Genomic DNA, 20922 nt, shown 5'->3' with positions numbered 1-20922 from the left:
CCCTACCTAAACCGGGGGGGGGGGCTAAAAGTGCCCGCGGCAACTTTGATGTCACCTAGCGTCTGAACGGCTAGCCGTAGAATGGCCAAACTTGGTGACTTTTCCTAGAATATTGTTGGCAACAATTCTATATCATTGGAATAAGATAATAATTTTTTGTGTTGCCATGGCAACGGGTTTCTGACAGGCATTTTTTGCTAAATTTAGTACTTTTTGTTTCAACACTAGAATTTTATGGGTTTTATGTCAAGTTACTCATGGTTTCTAATATTAATAACACCCAATATAATTTTATGTTAATTTTATCATTAAATATGCATAATTTATGCTAATTTTATGACGTCATTGGCCAAAGTCCAAGATGGCGGACCATATCATTAGAACAGGTATATACAGGTTATTTTCATTAAAATTTCATTAATACTTCCATTTCTTTTTCCAAGAAAGGTTTAAATGAAGGTCTTTAGTATGTTTACAATGTATTTTAGGCTTTATCATGAAAAAAAACTATTTTTGAAAATTCAAGATTGATGATCCAAGATGGCGGATATCTTAAATATGCATGACGTCATTTTATGACGTCACCGGTGTTGCTATGGGCAACATAAGACTTAGTACACCCTAATATTCTGTCATAAACACTTTTGGTACAGTTATGTTGAATACCATTTAGTTTTCAGGGAAAAACCTATTTAGACAAGGTTTTGGCCAATAAAATCACATTAATGACGTCATAATGACGTCATATTACGTCATAACGACATAAAAATTGTAGATATGATAAATTTTCACTAGTACACCATTCTCTGAAAATTTGGTGGTCATACGACATACCGTTCGCGAGTTCTTGGGGGGGGTCAAAAGAGCCCCCCCCCGGTCCCCCCATGTCAAAAAAAGCCCGGTCTAGGTAGGGTTAAAACAAAATGTAAAAATACACGTATACAAGAAAATATAAATGAAATGTAACAGTGCAGGGAGGCCGGAAGCATAAAATGCTTATGAGGAGGCCTCCCTTCATAACGTGATTAACAATTCAAATCAATCGGATAAATAAGAAATAACTTAGGTAACGGGTAAATAAACAAAACAATAAAATACAATACGATACAATACTATCTACAATAATGAAAAATGGTAATGAAAGTAGTAAACAAGGAAACATAAACAAAAATTAGGAATGTGTGGGGTTATTTATGAAAGCTACTTTACTTTATGATTTTTAAAAATGGTGAAGGAGGGATTCTGATTGAGACTCTGATTGACATATTTCTGTTGACAGAGGCTCTGATCGGATTCTCTACTAGTAGAATCACCGACTCTACCGATACATGTCGCGGTTGCAGGTATTTACATGAATAGAGATAATAATTGGAACCTACCTGCAGTAGCGGTGAAGGTAATTTAGAGCAAGATCCTTCCCAGTGAAGTGGCCATCTCTCTTCTTAAGTTGCTTCAGAAACACGTGTGACACCAAGAAACCACTTGTAAATGAAAAAGAACAATAGAAAACAAGAGCAACAGTAAAGCAGTAGTAAAGAATAAAAAAATATATTAACCCTTAAGTTGGTAAAAACATGTATTAACGAGTATTCTATATGTAGGTAGTCAATAAACAATTGGAATTGGAAAAAACAGATTGGTGTCTTTATTGATCACAACATTATAGAAAACGTTTTAGGGAAAACTTGAGCTACAGAGAATCATTGACCAAACTACCACAGTGGCGAATCGTAGTCTTATGTAGCACTCAATGGCATACTCTAGATCTAGCTTTATCTAGAACCGCCCTCTCATGGCATTATAGCTGTCTGTATGCTAGCGTACCGGCATGCTTTCCGTGCTTGCTCCTTTGGAGCTTTGCCAGCCCTAAGCCGTAAGAACTGCTTTTAGAATAAATACCAGCCAATCACATTGCCTCTTGATTATAGTCGGCGATGTGATTGGCTGACAGCTTTCCCTGAAACAACAGGAGTGAGTGAGAATGTATGATTGGCTGACAGCCTACCAGCACCAATGCAGAGAGAAACACGGAGGGCAGCCAAGCACGCCAGGGTAATTGCTTGACGAAAACAAGCGTAAGGCGTCGTATACGTATGAAAGAACGTCTAAAACGTGACACATACCCGAGAACAAGAAATGTGTCTACAGCCAGATCATATGGCTCAATGATAAAGAACCACCACTCCTGGTCACGAACATCATGTTCAGACCTATTGCCTGTGGAAAACATCATGTTGATATTTAATAAAGAAAAAATGCTTGACATTTCAGACTTCCTGGATGTGATTTCAGTTTTCATTCACAGAGAGACCTCGGGGATTAGGGGCATTTGTGAATGTATTGGAACCGCAGAGGTTGCTGCATTATGCATTGTATTTTCGTCAAATTTGCAAAAGCGTTCATCCACCTTATCATAGTCAGACGTGTATACAAATATAATATAATAAATAAATAAATAGACGTGTATACACATAAAAAGCTAAGGAGTTAGATATCACCATAAGAAATAAAAACGTGTGGAATATTTTAATAAAAGTTATTGTATAAACCGCATAAGCCGGCATCGCAGATTGGACATTTAATACCATAACAATTATTTAAACAAATTCTAAAGAATAAATAAGGTTAACCAACTATAAACAACAACAAATCAGGAGCATGTATCTCTTGACCAAAACTGCACAATGCACCCTGGCAAAATCAATGAAATGCTTAAAACTTACCTATGCTGGCGATAACGTTACCATAAAAATCCATATGCCCTAAGATTATCCAAAGGGCACTCAGTACGCGGAGGCCGTCAAGGAATGGGAGTTGTCCGGGCAGTTGGCGGGTGTCAAACACTTTCTTTGTGTTGGTGTAAGCAGAGAAACACAGAAGCAAGCGACCGACCTTTGCTAGAGAGAAAACAAATTCTAAACAAGAGTTCCGAGATCTCATACCTCCATGAAATATGGGCTTGATATGTAAATGTAAATTTCTTCTTTAATTACGCAAATGACCTCTGTATTAACATAATATATGCATCGTGATGTTAACTTTTGATTAACTTAAAGATGTCCCAAGTATGACATTCCCATTATTCACCATTGAGAAATCATACATTTTTTCCATTAATTATGCAAATTAGGTCACCATTTGCATATTTAGTATCTGTTGATGTTCCATCTGCCATAGGTTACATACATTACATGTATGAAAGTTCTATAATGTAAAACACTGTAATTATAGAATTTCCTCATTAATTATGCAAAAAAAGTCATCATTTGCATAATTTGCAGTTAATTATGTACATCTCTCTGTCTGATACCTACACACCAAAAATGATGAAAATACGCTGTTCCTATCTGGACTTATTGGTTTTCAAAGATTTCGCCCAAAAGTCCCCTGCAATTCCTGAACAAGCTGCTAGGAGGACCAAACCCACACCACTTATTCCTGACAGGAAAAGCTATCTGTCACAAAAAAATTCAAGACCATAGCATGTTCAGGACCAAAGATACAAAAACCGGAAGTTCTGCTGCAGTACCAAGGTCATCCACCAGGAGGCCCATATTTGACCTTGACCTTTGTCTTCCTAAGACTTATCAGCATACCAAATATCATCACAATCCATAAAGGAGTTATGAAGTTATGCTGACTACAAAGTTGCGGAAACACACACAGACACACAGACACACACACAGACAGACACACACACACACAGACATACAGACAGACGCCGCCAAAAACAATACCTCCATTTTTCATGGAGGTAATAAATTTAATTAAACGAAATAGAAGACACGGGTTAAAGACTTTCTTTTGCATCGGAGTATATGATATCTTAACGCGTGGTCAGTGGCTAATACCACCTAACAAATAACCGAGTGAGCAAAGTGAAGTCGATACTTCGTATACCTACATATTGTACAGGTTGGTTATATACCTACACTTTGCGCAGCTAAAGTAGATGCTTACAATACTTCAATACAGTGTATAGCTAATAATAAAAGCCAAATGTTGTAATAATAGTTCAATTTCCAATATGATATATAAGTCAATATATGTGCTACTTATACATCGTGCAGCTAAAGAAGATACATTTGATGCTACACCCCATAGCAAAAGTTGAAGCTTTCAGTTATAGTTTTTTATATATAGAGAGAGAACGTTGGTGCTTTTGCTACCTAATATTGTATACATCCCAACAAAATCAAACTCATTGTCTTTAGCTATGTGCGAAGTGTATATACATCTATAAATAGTGAATATTTCTTTGAACTTATGCCACACCGACTTAATTTTATGGATGACATCCTCTGAAGACCCCCAAATTAGTGCGCGCGGGCGAAAAAAAAGGAAAATCCGGCCAAAAATAAAACTTCTACTAAACCACAGGAATACAAAGCCGGTTTTGTGAATTTGCCGCATTACATAGCGACGTATACGAAAGGCCGGCACATATGCTGGATTTTTGTGGAATTTATGAATCGACACTGTACGTATGTACGTCCTGAGTTCTTGACTCGTGGAGCTTCGGTAGCCTTGGTGCCGTCCTCCAGAGTTACCACCGGCTTCATTGTCGCTAACCACCATGGACTACCCAGGCCTAAAGCCAGGCCAGAGCTCGGAAGACGTGATCTTTTTTTTTTTTGAGATCAGGCAAAAATCAATGCGCGCGCGGATGTCATCCATAAAATTAAGATGGCGTGGCCTTACTTGCAAATAAAAATGCGCATAATGTGCCCTGACAAAATCAACTGAAAGGATGCCATGTTTACTTACATTCTGCTGAAGACTTTGTCCCCGCTAACGTGGTGACAATGATCTCGTAAAGGGTACCAGCACTGACCAGCACACAGACAATGGAAGCTAGCACCCTGAAAAGCATTAAAAAGGCGCATTTATATTGATTCACTAAGGCATACTGTTATTTTGGACATGTTTGAAATATCGGAAACTGATCTTTCTAAGTTTACCGTACATATATCGGATCATGTAAACCATCACTAAACTGAGACGAGAGCTTAATGATGAGTACTTCAATCTTCTGAACGGTCAAGTTTTTTTCCAGCGTCATATTACTATTTTTATTGTTATCATAACCTATATAATAGTTTGCCAGGAAATAAAACCAAACACAATTCTTACGTATTTATGAATGATAAGCTGTTTATTTGATTACTTTTCCTCGTTCCTTTTTTGTGAAGGTAGGTCATTTTTATTTGTTCTTGGGTAAAGTAAAACATTTCTTTCCTCACAGCTCATTTTTTGCTATATAGATAAGAAATGTTTAACGACCTTTCTAGACAAATTACGGGGGGTATGTTTCGTTGTGTTTTGAATCGCACATTTACAAATTGCATCACATTCCAATTATAACATAAGGGTTCCACAAGGCCAGGGTTGGTTGCTGTACGGCCGTTCTACGATCAGTGATAGTGGAGAAAGGAGCTCAGGCATCGGAAAATTTGTTGTGTTTCTAGTTTTCCGACCAACCTTACAAAAACCCTACCAATCCTAGATCGATCGCTGGTAAGGCAATAATATTTTTGATCTAACATCTGAATTTCAAACCCTTGAAATTTCTGCAATGTCATTTAACACAGCAAACAGGTGCATTAGTAAAACATTGCTTTTTGAATGTCCTTACAAGAATGCCTTCTACCTGTCAACTTACAGTGGAACAATGTACAAGTCTGGCGATATCCAGTCATACACCTCCCTCTCGAAGGACATAGATCTTGATATCCACGATGACATTGATACTAGAATAAAAAAGAAGTAAGAACGGTTAGGAGGTTAGGAAGGTCTCTATAATCTGCAAATATGGGTCATAGATTAATTGATAATTATATTAATACTTATTATTAAAATCGTTCAGAATCATTGTCTTCGTCAGAAGGACTATGAAATTGTCTCGCCGGAGTGTGGAGAACTGCGGATTTTGCGATATAACTCTGGAAGGCATCATTCGACGTCCATGATTTTTGGCAGGTAGATTACCGCTGTTGAGGCCGAAGTCAAGTACAAGTTTCGGCTTCGTGGGGGGTCCGTGAGTCACGTTAGTGCACCTTTTGTGTTTGTGGCTTGTTAGCAAGATAACTCAAGTATTTGTAAAATGTTGATTATAATTCTTGGTGTGGTGCTTACTATTGTCGGGACCAAGGTTAAGTTCGTTACTGAGCTTCGTGGGGGGTTTCGTCGTGACAACAGGGGGCATTTTGTTAATTTTTCTTGTGAGCAGGATAACTTTTGTATGTGTGGATGGAAGTTAATGAAATTTGATAGGCATGTTACTGTGGTGGTTTCCAAGATTGAGTTCAAAGATGAGAGTCGTGGAGGTCGTTATGTCCCCGTAATAGGACCTTTTGTGTTTAGAAATCCCCCACCTACATCTGCTTGGAGACAGCCGACAGCTGGATACATGGGGAACCCCATAATGGATGGGATCAAATGACGTTACATTGAGGGATTGTACTATAACTTCAGCAGGGGGAGGATAGGTTGGACATATGTCAGGTTATTTTCTACGGCCGGCCACACCAAGTAATTGCTATGGATGACGTCCACTGGAGACCTTAAATCTAATTACCTTAAATTTAAGGCAAGCGCGCAATAAAAACACGAAGGGCCGAAAAACGAGATGCCTAGATTTGGAATATACTAACTGTAGAAGTACAAATGTTAGGACACAAAGAACACAAGAAACAAGTCTTCTATTTGTCATAAAGACAAATTAACAAAACAGCAGTAGTTAACCTGTTTTGATTCTCTCCTTTATAACATCTTCTCTCATTATATTTTGCGGCGCTGTCGTGACACTTTCAACACAGTAAGAATTTCTTGAACGTTTTTTTCCAGTAACAGTCCAAACTCAAATAACGTAGGGGGGGGGGCTAACACGGGTGACGACGCATCTGTATAATCTGCGGCAAACCGTTTCAGGGTGTTCTGTACCATAAAAATAGTACAGAGATTCTTTTCTTCTTTAGACCAAATTGATTGTTAAAAAGAGTAAAGAATACGCATGTTAATTTCTCTAGAACGATGTACCTCTGACGAAGACATGAGATCTCCGACCTCTAGTTTATTATCAAAAAGCATAGCGAACATTCATAAAGAACCTTTATGCAAATATTATAAGCCAGTTAACTTGTATATTAAACCCCATTAGCCAAACTAACTACCAAAAGTGTATCTTACCTGCGATCACTATTGCAGGTAGCATCACAAATACTATGACATAGTCGATGTACACGATATTCATTGTACCTGTGGCAAAAACGAAACAAGAAATTAGTAATAATGTCGAGTGCCATGTCTGGTTAACATAAAAGAATGCGTCCGAGAATTTTTTTCAATATATTGACTCTCTTAATACTTGTGCTGGCCTTTCAAAGAAACCTGACAAATTCAGATTTGTAGTCAAGGTAATTAAACTTGAGGTTGGAGAACTAGACAAAGTTTTTCATGTTTTGGAAAGATCATATGCATGTCCGTCATTTCCCTGACCAATAGAGATACTTTTACCCTCTTAATTAAACATATTCAAATGCCTACTTGGTTTACCTTTAACCCTCAACAGTACACCTTCCCGGACTGATTAATCTGTACACCTGGGGTCCGCGCGGACCCCAGAACAGTTTTTTGCTAATTTTTAGAAATTATCAACATGCTACCAGCTCAATTGTTTTGCAAACTGATGTGGGAACCTCTGTGTCCACATTACATACAAAAATCATACATTTTGAACTTTTTCTATTTTTTGGTAAAGAAAAGAAGACAAGGAGAAATACCCGATTTTTAAACCCATTTCAGACTGAAGGGGCTTTTGAGGCCCAACTTTGATCTCAGATAGCGACTAAACGGCTTGCGCTAGAAGTATCAAATTTGGAGACCTTTCCTAAAATGTCTCTGGAAAAAAGTTCATATTAGTTTAATACTAGTAAGTTGATGTTTTTTTGTGTTGCCATGGCAACGGGTTCCTAGCAGGCAGTTTTTTTGAAAATAGAAGTAATTTTGGTTTAAACATAAAAATTTTCTGACTTTTATATTAAATTACACTTCTTTTCCAACATTAATAACATCTTGCATAATTAAATATCAGTTAAATCATTTAATATGCATAGAATATGCTAATTTGATTACGTCATTGGTCAAAATCCAATATGGCGGACTATATTATTAGCTCTGACGTCATATGACGTCATAATTGCACCAAAGTTATTAAAATTTAATTCTATTACTACACCATTCTCTGAAAACTTGGTAGACATACGATGAGTGCATAAAAACAAATAAAAACAGAAATAAGGTAATGTATAAGAACGCCAGTGTATCCATTATGATCGAAAGCCGGCGTGGGGTCCGCGCGGACCCCAAAAGAAAATCAGATATAATTTTTTTTATAAATGGTAGAAACGGAGTTTTCTGCACTATATTGAGAGACAACTTTGTGGGTGACAATTACCTAAAATTTCAGAAAAAAATCTTTAGAAATAAAAAAGATATTACAGAATATATAGTGCTGGGGTCCGCGCGGACCCCAGGTGTACTGTTTAGGGTTAAAGTTTTCAAATTATTTTAAAAAATGGGGAAAATTTTACTTAAATTAAAAAAAAGAACAGAAAAAAGCATTTTTTTAAACATCTGCCCAAAATGTTTGACCTGGGACAGGGGTGAAATTTTGGTGTAGGTCTTTAAAATGCTGTCGTTCCCATTTTAATGTAGAGAATGGTAATTTGTGGGGTAAAATATGAACTGTTTCTAAGAAAGATCTCAATTAATGATTACCAAAAAAAGACAGCTTAATTGCCATGGGAAGTTACTGACAATTTATGATGCGATATATTCAAACAATACAATTTTTGGTGCAGCAAACAAACTGGAATACCACAATCAACTGGGTGTATATAATGAAGCTTGTGTTCATATTTGGCTCATATTTGGCTCTATCTAAACTACACGACCGTCTTACTTAAGCCGTGATGGATGTTACAGAACTCGGAGACAGGTATGAACCACCTCGCACGACTTACAGGAATAGTAACGGGAGCGCTCTGACTTGATCAGTGAAAGGGCCTGGCTATCCGGTTTTATCCGGCACCAAATTATCGTCGTTATTAAATTGCTATGTTTTAGGCTGCGTTTTTAAGTCTTTATTCTTTCTCAGGCGACAGCCGCTTTTACCGAAATCTTGAGAAATCTTACCCGCGGCCATAATTTCTTCCAATTCATCAATCAAACCTTGTGGTGCGAGAAATCTTTTGTCAAACATAGTGAGTGTTATACGAAAGTGAAGAAAGCAATGATGAGGTCCGTGATTTGGCTCAAATCTAGTCGTAAATTACTTGAATGAGACCGAGTTAGTTAACTTTCCTTTTTTTCAATTCAATGAAACCTAACAGTCATCCGACTAAGTTGTCTACTTTATAGTTCTTAAGAGGATTCTAAGGTCACAAGGTTCCCCTGATGACGCTTAGATTAGATTAACACGTGAAAAAACGGTTATATTTCTTTGTTTGGTTTCTTTCATTTGTTTACCAATTTTGCAAGATTAAAGAATGAAAGACTTTTATTGTACCTTTGTGCTCTATCAAGCTAAGTACAGGTCATGAATAGACAAGGAAAAAGGATACAGCAATGACACTTAAACTATAAATAATAAAGTGATCTACTATTTACATGTTCAACTTCTTCTCGCTTCTTGACGCAGTTATAGATGTACGAGCATATAGAACTAAATGCATGGTTTGTCAAGTTTCCTAAGAAATATGAATTTTTTCTAATTAAAACACAGAAAAAAGTCCTAATAGCTTTACTGTAGCTCAACAGTGGCGTATAATGTTTGTGGGAAAACATATAATTCATTTTTGACTTCAATGTGGTAGGGTGGTGTTGTAATTCTAAAGGTTCTAAGTTCGAATTCCAAACTTACCTAATGTTCTGTTCCTGAGAGAGACACTTTACACCTGTATGTGTTTTTGTGCAATCGATTCGGTAAAAATTGAGTGCCTAGCTTAGGTAAGGGACGCCCTCTCTGATAGAAGAAGCTTTAGGTACTAGGTCCCGGGTTTGACGAGAGCCACACCTCGAGCTCGAAATGACTTTAAAACGTTTACTGAATTACTATCACGATAGCTTCTGAATACAGCTGGTATACATACAGCCCCAAATCGCACCAAATCGTTTGATACTGTCCTTCTTCTAACGTTACGTACATGCTTATATCGAGTTCGTACATACCTCCTTAGCGTTAAAACAGCAGGAAACCGGCTGAAACCAAGAGAACTTTAATACGTCTGCTTCAGAACGACTCACAAAACTAGGGCATCCAAACTCATCCGACCACTTCATGTTCACCTCTGACCTCTCCTGTTTACTTTTATTATCTTTATTTTCTGTCTTCCAATTTGTAAGTTTTTTTTTCTCTACATATGTACTGAAAAAAATAAGTGTGAATTATAAAATGATTCTTCATTAAATCATTTCTGAAGGCTAATTGCTTGTAAGTGCGTGTAAGATGGTTCAGCTGCAGTACGACAATTATATAGGAAACAGACAACTAACGGGGGTGCCCTAATTCCGACCTATCCCTAATTTTGTACTAGTTTGACAAATACTTGTTGCGGCGTTATGCATGGGAGCATGTGCCTAAAAATAACCACACATATGGACGTCGAAAGTGTTTTTGTTGATATCGGTAATCTAACAAAGTTTGTTGTAGTTCGTATGGAGTGTACAAACTAAAACAAACTTTGTCAGATTACCGATATCAACAAAAACAACAGACGGGTGAAAAATCTATTTGAATTCGACGCTTGTTCGGGGGTTGACGAGCGTGCCAAAAATGCAGATTTTGTTTTCAAACAGCCACTTTGGAGCACGTCGCGCAATCGTAAAAAGAGGACTTTTTTGGGACAGAAAAACAGTTGTAGATTGCTTTAGTCATAGTCTGTGTATTATAATTTCTAAACTCTCTTCTCAGATTGACCTGCGTTGAAAACTCTAGGTCGTTAGAAATATTACCCTTATTGTTTAAATTGGACTGTCTTCAACAATAAACTCCAAAAAACAAATGTTTGAAGTTGCTATGCTCAATGATAAAGTATTAGAAATAGAATCACAGAGTAATACTGGCAAGGGCAATCGATGACATTGTGGTTTTTACCGGCCTTTTACAAATTAATCAAACTGACTCATTTAACCGCCTCATCCCTCCTCTATGGATAATTAACAAACGTTTAAACAGAATGTGCATGCAAGATCAAGTTTTTGGTTACCAGCAAACGCTTGTCAATCTTAAATTGTCCTTTGGAGTGTCTGTTTTATTCCATTTTTTTTTAGAAATGTGTAGCCCAGGATAAAGACAACAAGACTGGCAATGAAAACATACATTGCCATAGCGACGGTATTTCTTGGTAGGGTTATTGTTTGCATGGCACTACAAAATGTATCATGATTTAGGGAAGCCCCGATGCTGTTGTTAAGAATAACATTTCAGGTCGCAAGTTTCAATCTGCCCTGCTTTCTGTGAGCCCCAGGCTCGTTCACTATACACTCAGGGGAGGGTAGGAGTGTTCTACTGTATCTGTCCAGACTTAACAAGTAATTATATAAAAATGTATCCATAAGAAGCACGTGGCTGCCGTTGCAATTGTAGGTCTGTGAACCTGAAGATATCAGAAATTTACATGAAGATATCAGGAATTTACATGAAGATATCAGAAACTTTAATCATGTACATTGAGTTTTAGAGACCCTAGACTGCAAACGGCAGGTTAATGTTCTGTCATTTTTTTCTGTGTTTAATTATCAGCAAAACCGGCAAGGTCGGTTTCTGTGTGCATCATGTGATTTATGTCAACATGGAAGATACCATTGCAAACAAGGGGGTGCATGCATGTACACGTTTTGTATTAGGTGACCTTTATTCAGTATAAAAAACGAACGTTGTTTACTATGCTATGAATAATGCATGGGAAGTTGTTAATAAGAGGTATTATATTTGTTGTTTAGATATTCTAAAAAAACTTTTACTACAAAACACACAGGTCACTGAAAGGATGCAAAAAGGAATATACATTTGAAATAAACCAAATGGGGTCCATTTGGACCCCGTTCGGGCATTAACGTCACAAAAAAGTTCGGGTGTTTGAGGGTTAAATTCATTCTAGCTTCGACCACTGACTGTGGTAGGGAGTTCCAATCCATTACTGTTCTAATACTAAACGACTGACCCCTGGTCTTGTTTCTAGAAAAATATAGCCGTAGGTACGAAGGTACTCCCAAATAGAGTGCAAGAAACGTGTTTAATTCTCCCCACAAGGTCCGACTTGCATCTTCAGCACGCCCTGTTTATGTAGGTCTCTAAGGAAGTCGTATTCCCCCGCCATGTGATGATGCCCGGCCTCGTTCTGTTTGATAGGTTTGATGAAGTCTCCCGGGTAGTAGTGATAGGGGATGGGCGTGTCCCGGGCGTCACGTTGGAACGGGAAGAAGCCGTACATGTACGGAACGTCACAGAACGTCGTCGTCATCAGGACAGTGATCATGCCGGTCGTGGGGACCCCGCCCATCTTCTTGTGCGCTGGCCTGGACGCAAGGCTGGCGGGGAAAAAAAAACAACAGAACAAAATTACAAAGATAACATTTGCAAAGCGAAACCATAGTGTTACATTTGCATCGTGCAGCTTAACGAACTACTGCTTTGTTTATTCTTACTCAAATACACTCATATTATATCGTGACCATGCAGTCCTTCTTGAACTCAGTTCTGCACTTGCAACATAATGTAACCCAACACCAGTTTCCATTGTGACAAACGACTGGTTCAGTTCAATAATCTTATTTGCTCGGAACGGAAGAAGAAGAACCTGAGAAAAAAATGTGATTACCTTTCAAACCAAGACATAGCGTTACCTTCACATGGGGATGGAAAATCCCATAGAAAATGACTGCTCTTACGCAAAGAAATAATGCAAAAACTACATAATGTAAAAACTACATATTGAAAAAGTACATAATGTAAAAACTTCATAATGTAAAAAAAAAACTACATAATGTAAAAGCAACATAATGTAATCCACCTCCACAGATGCCAGTTACCATGGTGACAGCTGATTGGGATATTTCCTTATTGAGCATCACCTTGAGAAACCGGTACTTACTGGTTGATCCCCCGGCTTAGGCGGCCCTTGACGGAGTACAAAGAGAAAGTGACGCGGTATTTTCTGGCCACGCTGATGATTTTACTTCTTGACCTCTTGTCGGTGACGAGCGCAGCCCCCCAGATGTTCCTGAGCCGACTCTCGTACACGTCCTGGGTTCTGTTCTTCAACCGAGCCTGTAACCAGGAGTCCGGACAGGTTTGGCATTCATTAATCATTGGGATCAAGTTGTGTTTCTATGTATTTATTATGTAATTGTAGTGTAGTTGTATTATTGAACTGTTGTATGTATTGTAGTTATTATGTAGATATTGTGTAGTTGTTATATTTTAGTGTTGTATGTATTGTAGTTATTAAGTAGATATTGTGTAGTTGTCAAATTGTAGTGTTGTATATATTTATTAAGTGATGACGGTGGAATTGTTATGTTGTATTTCTTATAATATTATAATTCTAATGTACAGGACTCCAGGAAGAGTTTTTTTTTCTAATTGAGTTCCTGATAATCATAAACGTAAACATAAACGTGCCGAGCTCTGTAACCGTTTCGGCGTGCTGAGGTTTAATATCGTCATGCTGGTCCGCCTACCGACGTCATTCTCGTAACCCTTGACAACGGGCATGTTCATCCTGATGACGTAATCCCTGGAGTCAATCTCGTTCCCACAGTGGCTGCCTAGCCACACCCCGCTATTCCCGACCACGGCGCAGGTGTTGTAGTGTCCGATGGTCCCGCTGTGGTCCGTCCGACAGTGCGCTTCAGACTTGCGCGGTTTTTCTTCTACGTCACACTTTGTTGTGTGGTACTGAGCCAGTCTTGGCATCTTGTTCTTAACCAGGTGGACGGACGGGTGCAGTTTCCCGCAGGATTTTCTGAAAGATACATTAGAAATGCCGTATTGAGTCGTATGGAGGTCACCTTGTGGCGCCGAATGACAGCCGCACAGACCCTTGCGACAGCTCCACAAAAATAATCGTGGAAGAAATATGTGTATCGCGTGTATTATTTGATTGTTGTAATTGTTGTGATTTCTATTGATTATGTGATACCCTGCATCAATTCAGCCGTATAAAGGCTGCGACTGCACGGGTACTGTTTGGACAATAAAAAAAAACATTTGCTCCTTGATTGAACGTAACGTTTTGATCATGTTAATGCGATCAGCTATAAATATTTCAAAGGATGAGGTTTCTTTGTTATTGTCTGAAAAATGGGACATAGTGACAAGTATGGTAGCATCTGTGTTGAAATTGATGAACTTAACGTTTTGTGACTTTGATCACCTTTTCATATTCCAAAGCGTAGATGTATAACTATTTATCTTGTTACTTTTACTGTACTAGTTATATTTTTGTATGTGATTGTAATTCATAAGGTTCTATGTGTGGGGCACAACACCAGCGAAAACTGCCTGTGCCTCACGTGCATTCTTTTGTGACAATTTCAATAAATCAAATGAAATAAAAAAAAAAGAAGATGACCGCCCTTTATAATTAGACATGATGGTATTTTCGACGGAAATGGCCCCCTGACTCATTTCATAAGACCGGCACCAATGAGAATTATTAGCATGGAAATTTCACTAACCTGATCTTCGCATTGGCTTCAGGTCTAAACTGCCAGGGCGGATCGGGTGCCAGGGATCCGAAGTACAGAGTGGGCCGCAGTATCCGGATTCCGGTTCTGTTGCCCTCCCGGTTCCGGACCTGGAATGTGGGCCTGTTGCTCATCCGGAATCCGGCCCCACTGTACGTCCGGTTCCGGATTCTGGTTCGGTTGCCATTCCAGTACACCGGAAATTGCGGCATTCCGTGTAACGAGCCCCTAATTATTGGATAAAGTGAAGATGTTATCCTATATAATGTCCTTGGTTGCACTGGTATTGCGTTGTACCTAGTCTTACAATGCGTCCAATTTACCTACCCATCAACTGCCAAACTTCTCCAGTAACCGTGTAAGGAATTTGACGGAAATTGTCACAATTGAGACATGCGACATCGTTCTTAAGCAATGCTTGGTGGTGATTGGTGGGTAAAATAGATCTGTAAGGGACTACACAAAAGTGGTCACAATTGCCAGGTGGTTGCTAGAACAGGTTTTGCCGTATTAACACTCAGTCTTGGTATTGCGTTTGATCTTATCGACTTATGAGGAAGACACTGCACTTTGCGGATTGACATTTCATAAAGACAAGATCACAATCATGTCACTGACTATTAAGATAATTAACAAAAAACCCAGATGCTAGATTAACTGTATCTTACCTCCACAGCGCCGCCAGTAGAAAGTACGCCGCCGTGAACATGACGGTGGAAACGATGAAGCGGGTCAGTTCTCCGCTGGCCGCCGCTGGGCGCCAACCCGCGCCATGGTCGTCATGGCGACGGCTCGTCACTTCTGTTTCCGCCATAGCCGCGCCTGTGGCACCTGATTAGGGGGGCGTGCCATCGTTAAAATAAACAAAAAAAAAAACAACAACAAAAAACAAGAAGAAGTTGTTAAGAGTCATTGCATGAGAAAACCAGGCAAAATCAATGGAAGGTCGGAAGATGGGGGTCGGCCAAATCCGCTCAAATTTTGTACATAGGATAGGTATGGGGAACTATCACCAGCCATACGATTAATACCCTCCAGCTCTTTTTTGTTATGGAGTTCTGGAACCCCCCATGGAGACCCTCAATAATTGGAGAATTTTTGCCTGAAAATTCACGAAATTCGGATCACTCTCTCCAGAGTTCTATTAAAGATGCTGATATATGATTTTGATTTTTACATTTCTTCATCTATCTAGTCTGACCAGACGAAATTTGAAGCTCTGGCATTGAACTTAAAAGGGTATGCTTGGGGGTTATCAGAACCATTGAAAGCAGACTTGGAACTTTTTTGAATATTAGTCATTTTTAAAGGGCCATTTGTCACACTATCTGCATTTTTTTGGATTGGTTTTGATTTTTCTGAATAGAGGAACATCTATTCATTAAGAAACAATCGTCGTTTATTTGGGATCTAAATATTGTGAGTCGTGGGAAGAGGCTAATTATGGGGTATTTTAGCCTCTGAAAAACAATAAATCAAGCAATTTCGCTAGCCTAATTCAAAAGGAATTGACTTGAATATTGTCTTTTTGAATCAGAAGTATGCAGGGGCATGATGACTCCTAAAATAAATGCAAAGGAATTGATAAAGGCTCTGTATGGGGGTTCTGAGTATACTTCAAAGAGATTTAACTGATTTATCATGTGAATTATGCTAATTGTCCCACTTCACGTTAATGGATTATTACTAACTTGCAGTTTGTGCATAGAAAAATAGTTATGAATAATTTGGGCTCTGCATGGGGTTTAATGGGACACCTTTCACCTACTTTTTCCTTTATAAGTGTGTATTTTTTTACATTATACATGTGTATACAATTTTTTTGGCACACACCAAAAACACAAGTAGCACACCAGAACAAGCTTTACTGCTGGATCAGAAATCTTTAGGGACATGATGACTACTGAAAAAAAGTTCCTTATCTCCTACCTTCGCCAGATAATATTAACCTAATGGCTTGCTAATTATAAATGTTTGACATTCTAGCATTTTCTTATGAATTATGCAAATGAGATCCACATTTGAATAAGTTATGTTTTCTGTTATTCAACTTCAATAAACTTATAAATGCCGCAAGTATTAAAGTACCAACATAAACCACAGGCACTACCATTTTCATTAATTTTGCAAATTAAGTCTTCATTTTCATAATTGATATATGACGATGTTCCTCTCATTCTTATACACACGTCACAAGTTTGCAGTTCAAAAAATCTGCTATAGGACCCACAGCTTCACTTTTTCAGAGGAGCCATTTACTGATACTGGCATGTACAGATCATGACATATCAAACTGAAAATCTCGCTACAGTACCTTAACAAGCTGCCAGGGGGCCCAAATCTAAGAATTTTGAGGTCTCATCATTACCCTCTTATCAAATACCAATCCTTCTCAAGTTATCGTGACACACGCACGTACAGACACAAACGAACGCCACCGAAAATATAACATTCTTGGAGAAAGCGATAAATGCAAAGAAAGTGATATAGACTCTGCATGGGGTTTTTAAAATACTTTGACTTTGCATCTGAATGGTACTAACTACCACGCCCTCCATTAGCTATTCATTAAGAAACAATCGTCGTTTATTTGGGATCTAAATATTGTGAGTCGTGGGAAGAGGCTAATTATGGGGTATTTTAGCCTCTGAAAAACAATAAATCAAGCATTTTCGCTATCCTAATTCAAAAGGTATTGACTAGAATATTGTCTTTTCGATTTAACTGATTTATTATGTGAAAGATGCTAATTGCCCCACTTCACATTAGTGGATTATTACTAACTTGCAGTTTGTGCATAGAAATATAGTTATGAATAATTTGGGCTCTGCATGGGGGTTAATGGGACACATTTCACATACTTTGCTTCCTTTATGTGTTTTTTTTACATTATACATGTGTATACAATTTGACACGAACAAAAACACAAGCTTAAGTAGCACACCAGAACAAGTTTCTGCCCAACTTGTTTCCACCTGTCTTGCACTGATAACTCTTCTAAACTCACATAGCTAGATATTTAGCTTTCTTCAACGGATATTTGTACTGGCATTTGTCATGCAATCTTTTAGATTAAAACACATGTGCTTGGGCTCTCTAATATGTCATTAACTAGATAAATTACTGAATCACTTCCTTATATCTACTATGTTGCACATAATAAAAATGCTATGTTTGGAGGACATTGGAGTTATCAGGCCTTCAAAATGTGGTACCATGTGATACATTGTACCCTGGCTAAATGGATACAGAGCATGTAGCGGCATTATCTAGAAACAAGACCATAACAAGGTCACGGCAAAGATGCAATCATAGGATAATTGCATGTAGCTGTACTTTTGAAAACTGTTGAAATGAGTAATGATAAAAATGACATTTCAGTTTTACAATTACTGTAATTGGTAACAAGTACTTTTCATGCCTAAACTTGACAAATTGTATAAAAACTGTCATATAATATTTTTTACACTTTGGTACACATTATGGAACAAAACTCCTACAAAATACAAAAATCAATTTACACATGTCTGTGTGCCAGCTCTAGGATGGTCCCTAATTCCTGTATGTAAATAACTTTCCTCATCATCGAGTCTGTAACGCGCAGATGGAAATGGTCTGCTATGAGCTTTAGTTCATTCATCTTTGTGATTTGAGGCCTTTGTTTGTTGCTATTTCGCACGAGATTACAATCGGTGTCTTTCACTATAACCGCTGACTGTAGTGAATGCTAGTTTACACTGTCTTTTACTGTAATAAGTGCCACTCGCATTCCTTTTGCATCACCTATTTATGTCAGTGGCCACACATTCTGTGTTTTCCTGCTGTCTCTGATGCCAACAGTTCAGCAAAATGGTTTGTCACTGCTTGCCTGTGCGCCACTAAATTGGCTAGAACAACGGCCGATCAGTCTAGAACAGCTTCCCATCAGCCTGACATCTCCTGAGCCACTTGTACAACACCAGCTTTCGGGCCCGAACCTACATGTAGCTCCCTGGTTGAAATGTAATTCAGATAGGTCTTCAATTTGTCTGATATTGACCGTCCGGTTGCCCAGCCTTTCACCCAGGAGGGTCCCACGATATCGGATTCTACCCCAAATGACTGTGCGGCTAAGTAGGAGCCATGCTAAATTATCAGTTTGCTTGATCATTTCTTGCGTATTTTGGTGTTTGCACATTGTAACTTTACACTCATTGATATACTAATATAAATGCTAACGCATATGCCGAGCCAAAAGGTATTGTGAACCCATTTGTCTACACAGACTACAAGTTAGTAACGCTTGTGTATAGGGTTTACGGTAACAGCTTATGGAGGGCGTGGTAGTTAGTATAATGTAAAAAAATACACACTTATAAAGGAAAAAGTAGGTGAAAGGTGTCCCATTAAACCCCATGCAGAGCCCAAATTATTCATAACTATTTTTCTATGCACAAACTGCAAGTTAGTAATAATCCACTAACGTGAAGTGGGACAATTAGCATTATTCACATGATAAATCAGTTAAATCTCTTTGAAGTATACTCAGAACCCCCATACAGAGCCTTTATCACTTCCTTTGCATTTATTTTAGGAGTCATCATGCCCCTGCATACTTCTGATTCAAAAAGACAATATTCTAGTCAATTCCTTTTGAATTAGGCTAGCGAAATTGCTTGATTTATTGTTTTTCAGAGGCTAAAATACCCCATAATTAGCCTCTTCCCACGACTCACAATATTTAGATCCCAAATAAACGACGATTGTTTCTTAATGAATAGATGTTCCTCTATTCAGAAAAATCAATACCAATCCAAACAAATGCAGATTGTGTGACAAATGGCCCTTTAAAAATGACTAATATTCAAAAAAGTTCCAAGTCTGCTTTCAATGGTTCTGATAACCCCCAAGCATACCCTTTAAAGTTCAATGCCAGAGCTTCAAATTTCGTCTGGTCAGACTAGATAGATGAAGAAATGTAAAAATCAAAATCATATATCAGCATCTTTAATAGAACTCTGGAGAGAGCGATCCGAATTTCGCGAATTTCCAGGCAAAAATTCTCCAATTATTGAGGGTCTCCATGGGGGGTTCCAGAACTCCTTAACAAAAAAGAGCTGGAGGGTTTTAATCATATGGCTGGTGATAGTTCCCCATACCTATCCTATGTACAAAATATGAGCGGATTTGGCCGACCCCCATCTTCCGGCCACTGCCTGGTTTTCTCATGCAATGACTCTTAACATCAACACTCCATGAAATATAATTGTGGTTTTGATATGGACCTTGAATTTTGAACGTGGACATTGGCAATGATATATATTTTGGTTATTTATTTTTCTACTGTTTTTTTTTGCACCTACACTTCTGTGCTCGTGGTCTTAGCTTTTTATCTAATGTCATTTCAAGGTTCAGGTGTATACATGTACTCAAAATAGCGTATTGCTTAGCCTGTGATTATTTACAACTCTTATGTAGAACTATATTACTAGGGTTATGTAAGCCATGTTACATATATATGTTGTATAACCTTAATGAAATAGTAAAATGTTAGTCTCGATACATAGTACCTAAGTATACTAAATGGTTTTGTGCAGTTTTTTGGCAGGTAACGGTATAACCGCCCTTCTTTCGTGTGTATATATTATATACCCATATATTTGCAATGATTATCACGTATAACATGCCGATGTGTCTTCTACTTCAGTGGATAATGATACATATTTATGTCATGTCTGAGCATAGACGAGTCTACATCATGTTGGCGGCGAGTCACCCACAACAAAACATACTGAATTATCATTATTGAAATATCGAGTTCTACATCCAGAACTAACCATGACAGTGTTGTGTTTACAGAAGACAATACAGAAACTACTCACGTTTAACGCTCTAGCCGCCGTGACATGTCTATAACCTTTTCCCTGCTGCCTAACGCCGTAAGCTACAGAAAATCGGTTGTGAAATGCCTACCTCAGAATGCTAAAGGTTAAGCACATGGCTGCAGTTGGAGGTCTGTGAAGATCAGAAATTTACAAGAAGATATCAGAATCTTCAATCATGTAGATAGAGTTTTAGAGACCTTAGACTGCAAACGCCAGGTTAATGTTCTGCCATTTTAACCTGTGTTTAATTAGCTGCAAAACCGGCAAGGTCAGTTTCTGTGTGCATTATGTCATTTATGTCAGCATG

At 38.2% G+C, this 20922-nt stretch overlaps 2 protein-coding genes across 2 annotated transcripts in view; both read right to left on the bottom strand.

Annotated features, from left to right (window-relative positions):
* Nucleotides 1–10298, bottom strand: part of LOC109463729 (nose resistant to fluoxetine protein 6-like) — a 16749-nt gene extending 6451 nt beyond the window's left edge. The window contains exons 1-7 of the mRNA XM_019760577.1: nt 10231–10298; nt 7189–7257; nt 5663–5750; nt 4768–4862; nt 2724–2897; nt 2124–2217; nt 1380–1481 (exon numbers count right to left, since the gene is read on the bottom strand). Of these exons, the coding sequence (XP_019616136.1) occupies nt 1380–1481; nt 2124–2217; nt 2724–2897; nt 4768–4862; nt 5663–5750; nt 7189–7252 (617 nt within the window). The 5' untranslated portion in view covers nt 7253–7257; nt 10231–10298. The remainder of the gene's footprint in view (nt 1–1379; nt 1482–2123; nt 2218–2723; nt 2898–4767; nt 4863–5662; nt 5751–7188; nt 7258–10230) is intronic.
* A 1825-nt stretch (nt 10299–12123) lies between these two features.
* On the bottom strand, nt 12124–20735 carry LOC109463852 (alpha-2,8-sialyltransferase 8B-like). The gene is made up of 6 exons (XM_019760728.1): nt 20613–20735; nt 15420–15582; nt 14743–14979; nt 13685–14027; nt 13155–13330; nt 12124–12591 (listed from the first exon to the last, which is right to left on the bottom strand). The coding sequence occupies exons 2-6, from the start codon at nt 15563–15565 to the stop codon at nt 12297–12299; spliced, it is 1197 nt and encodes a 398-aa protein (XP_019616287.1). The 5' UTR covers nt 15566–15582; nt 20613–20735; the 3' UTR covers nt 12124–12296.
* Nucleotides 20736–20922: the final 187 nt, after the last annotated feature.

Source organism: Branchiostoma belcheri, unplaced genomic scaffold (genome assembly GCF_001625305.1).
Source record: "Branchiostoma belcheri isolate BF01 breed outbred unplaced genomic scaffold, Haploidv18h27 scaffold13, whole genome shotgun sequence".
NCBI lineage: Eukaryota > Metazoa > Chordata > Leptocardii > Amphioxiformes > Branchiostomatidae > Branchiostoma > Branchiostoma belcheri.
The sequence above is the reverse complement of the archived record's forward strand: the minus strand, read 5'-3'. Positions and strand labels throughout refer to the sequence as shown.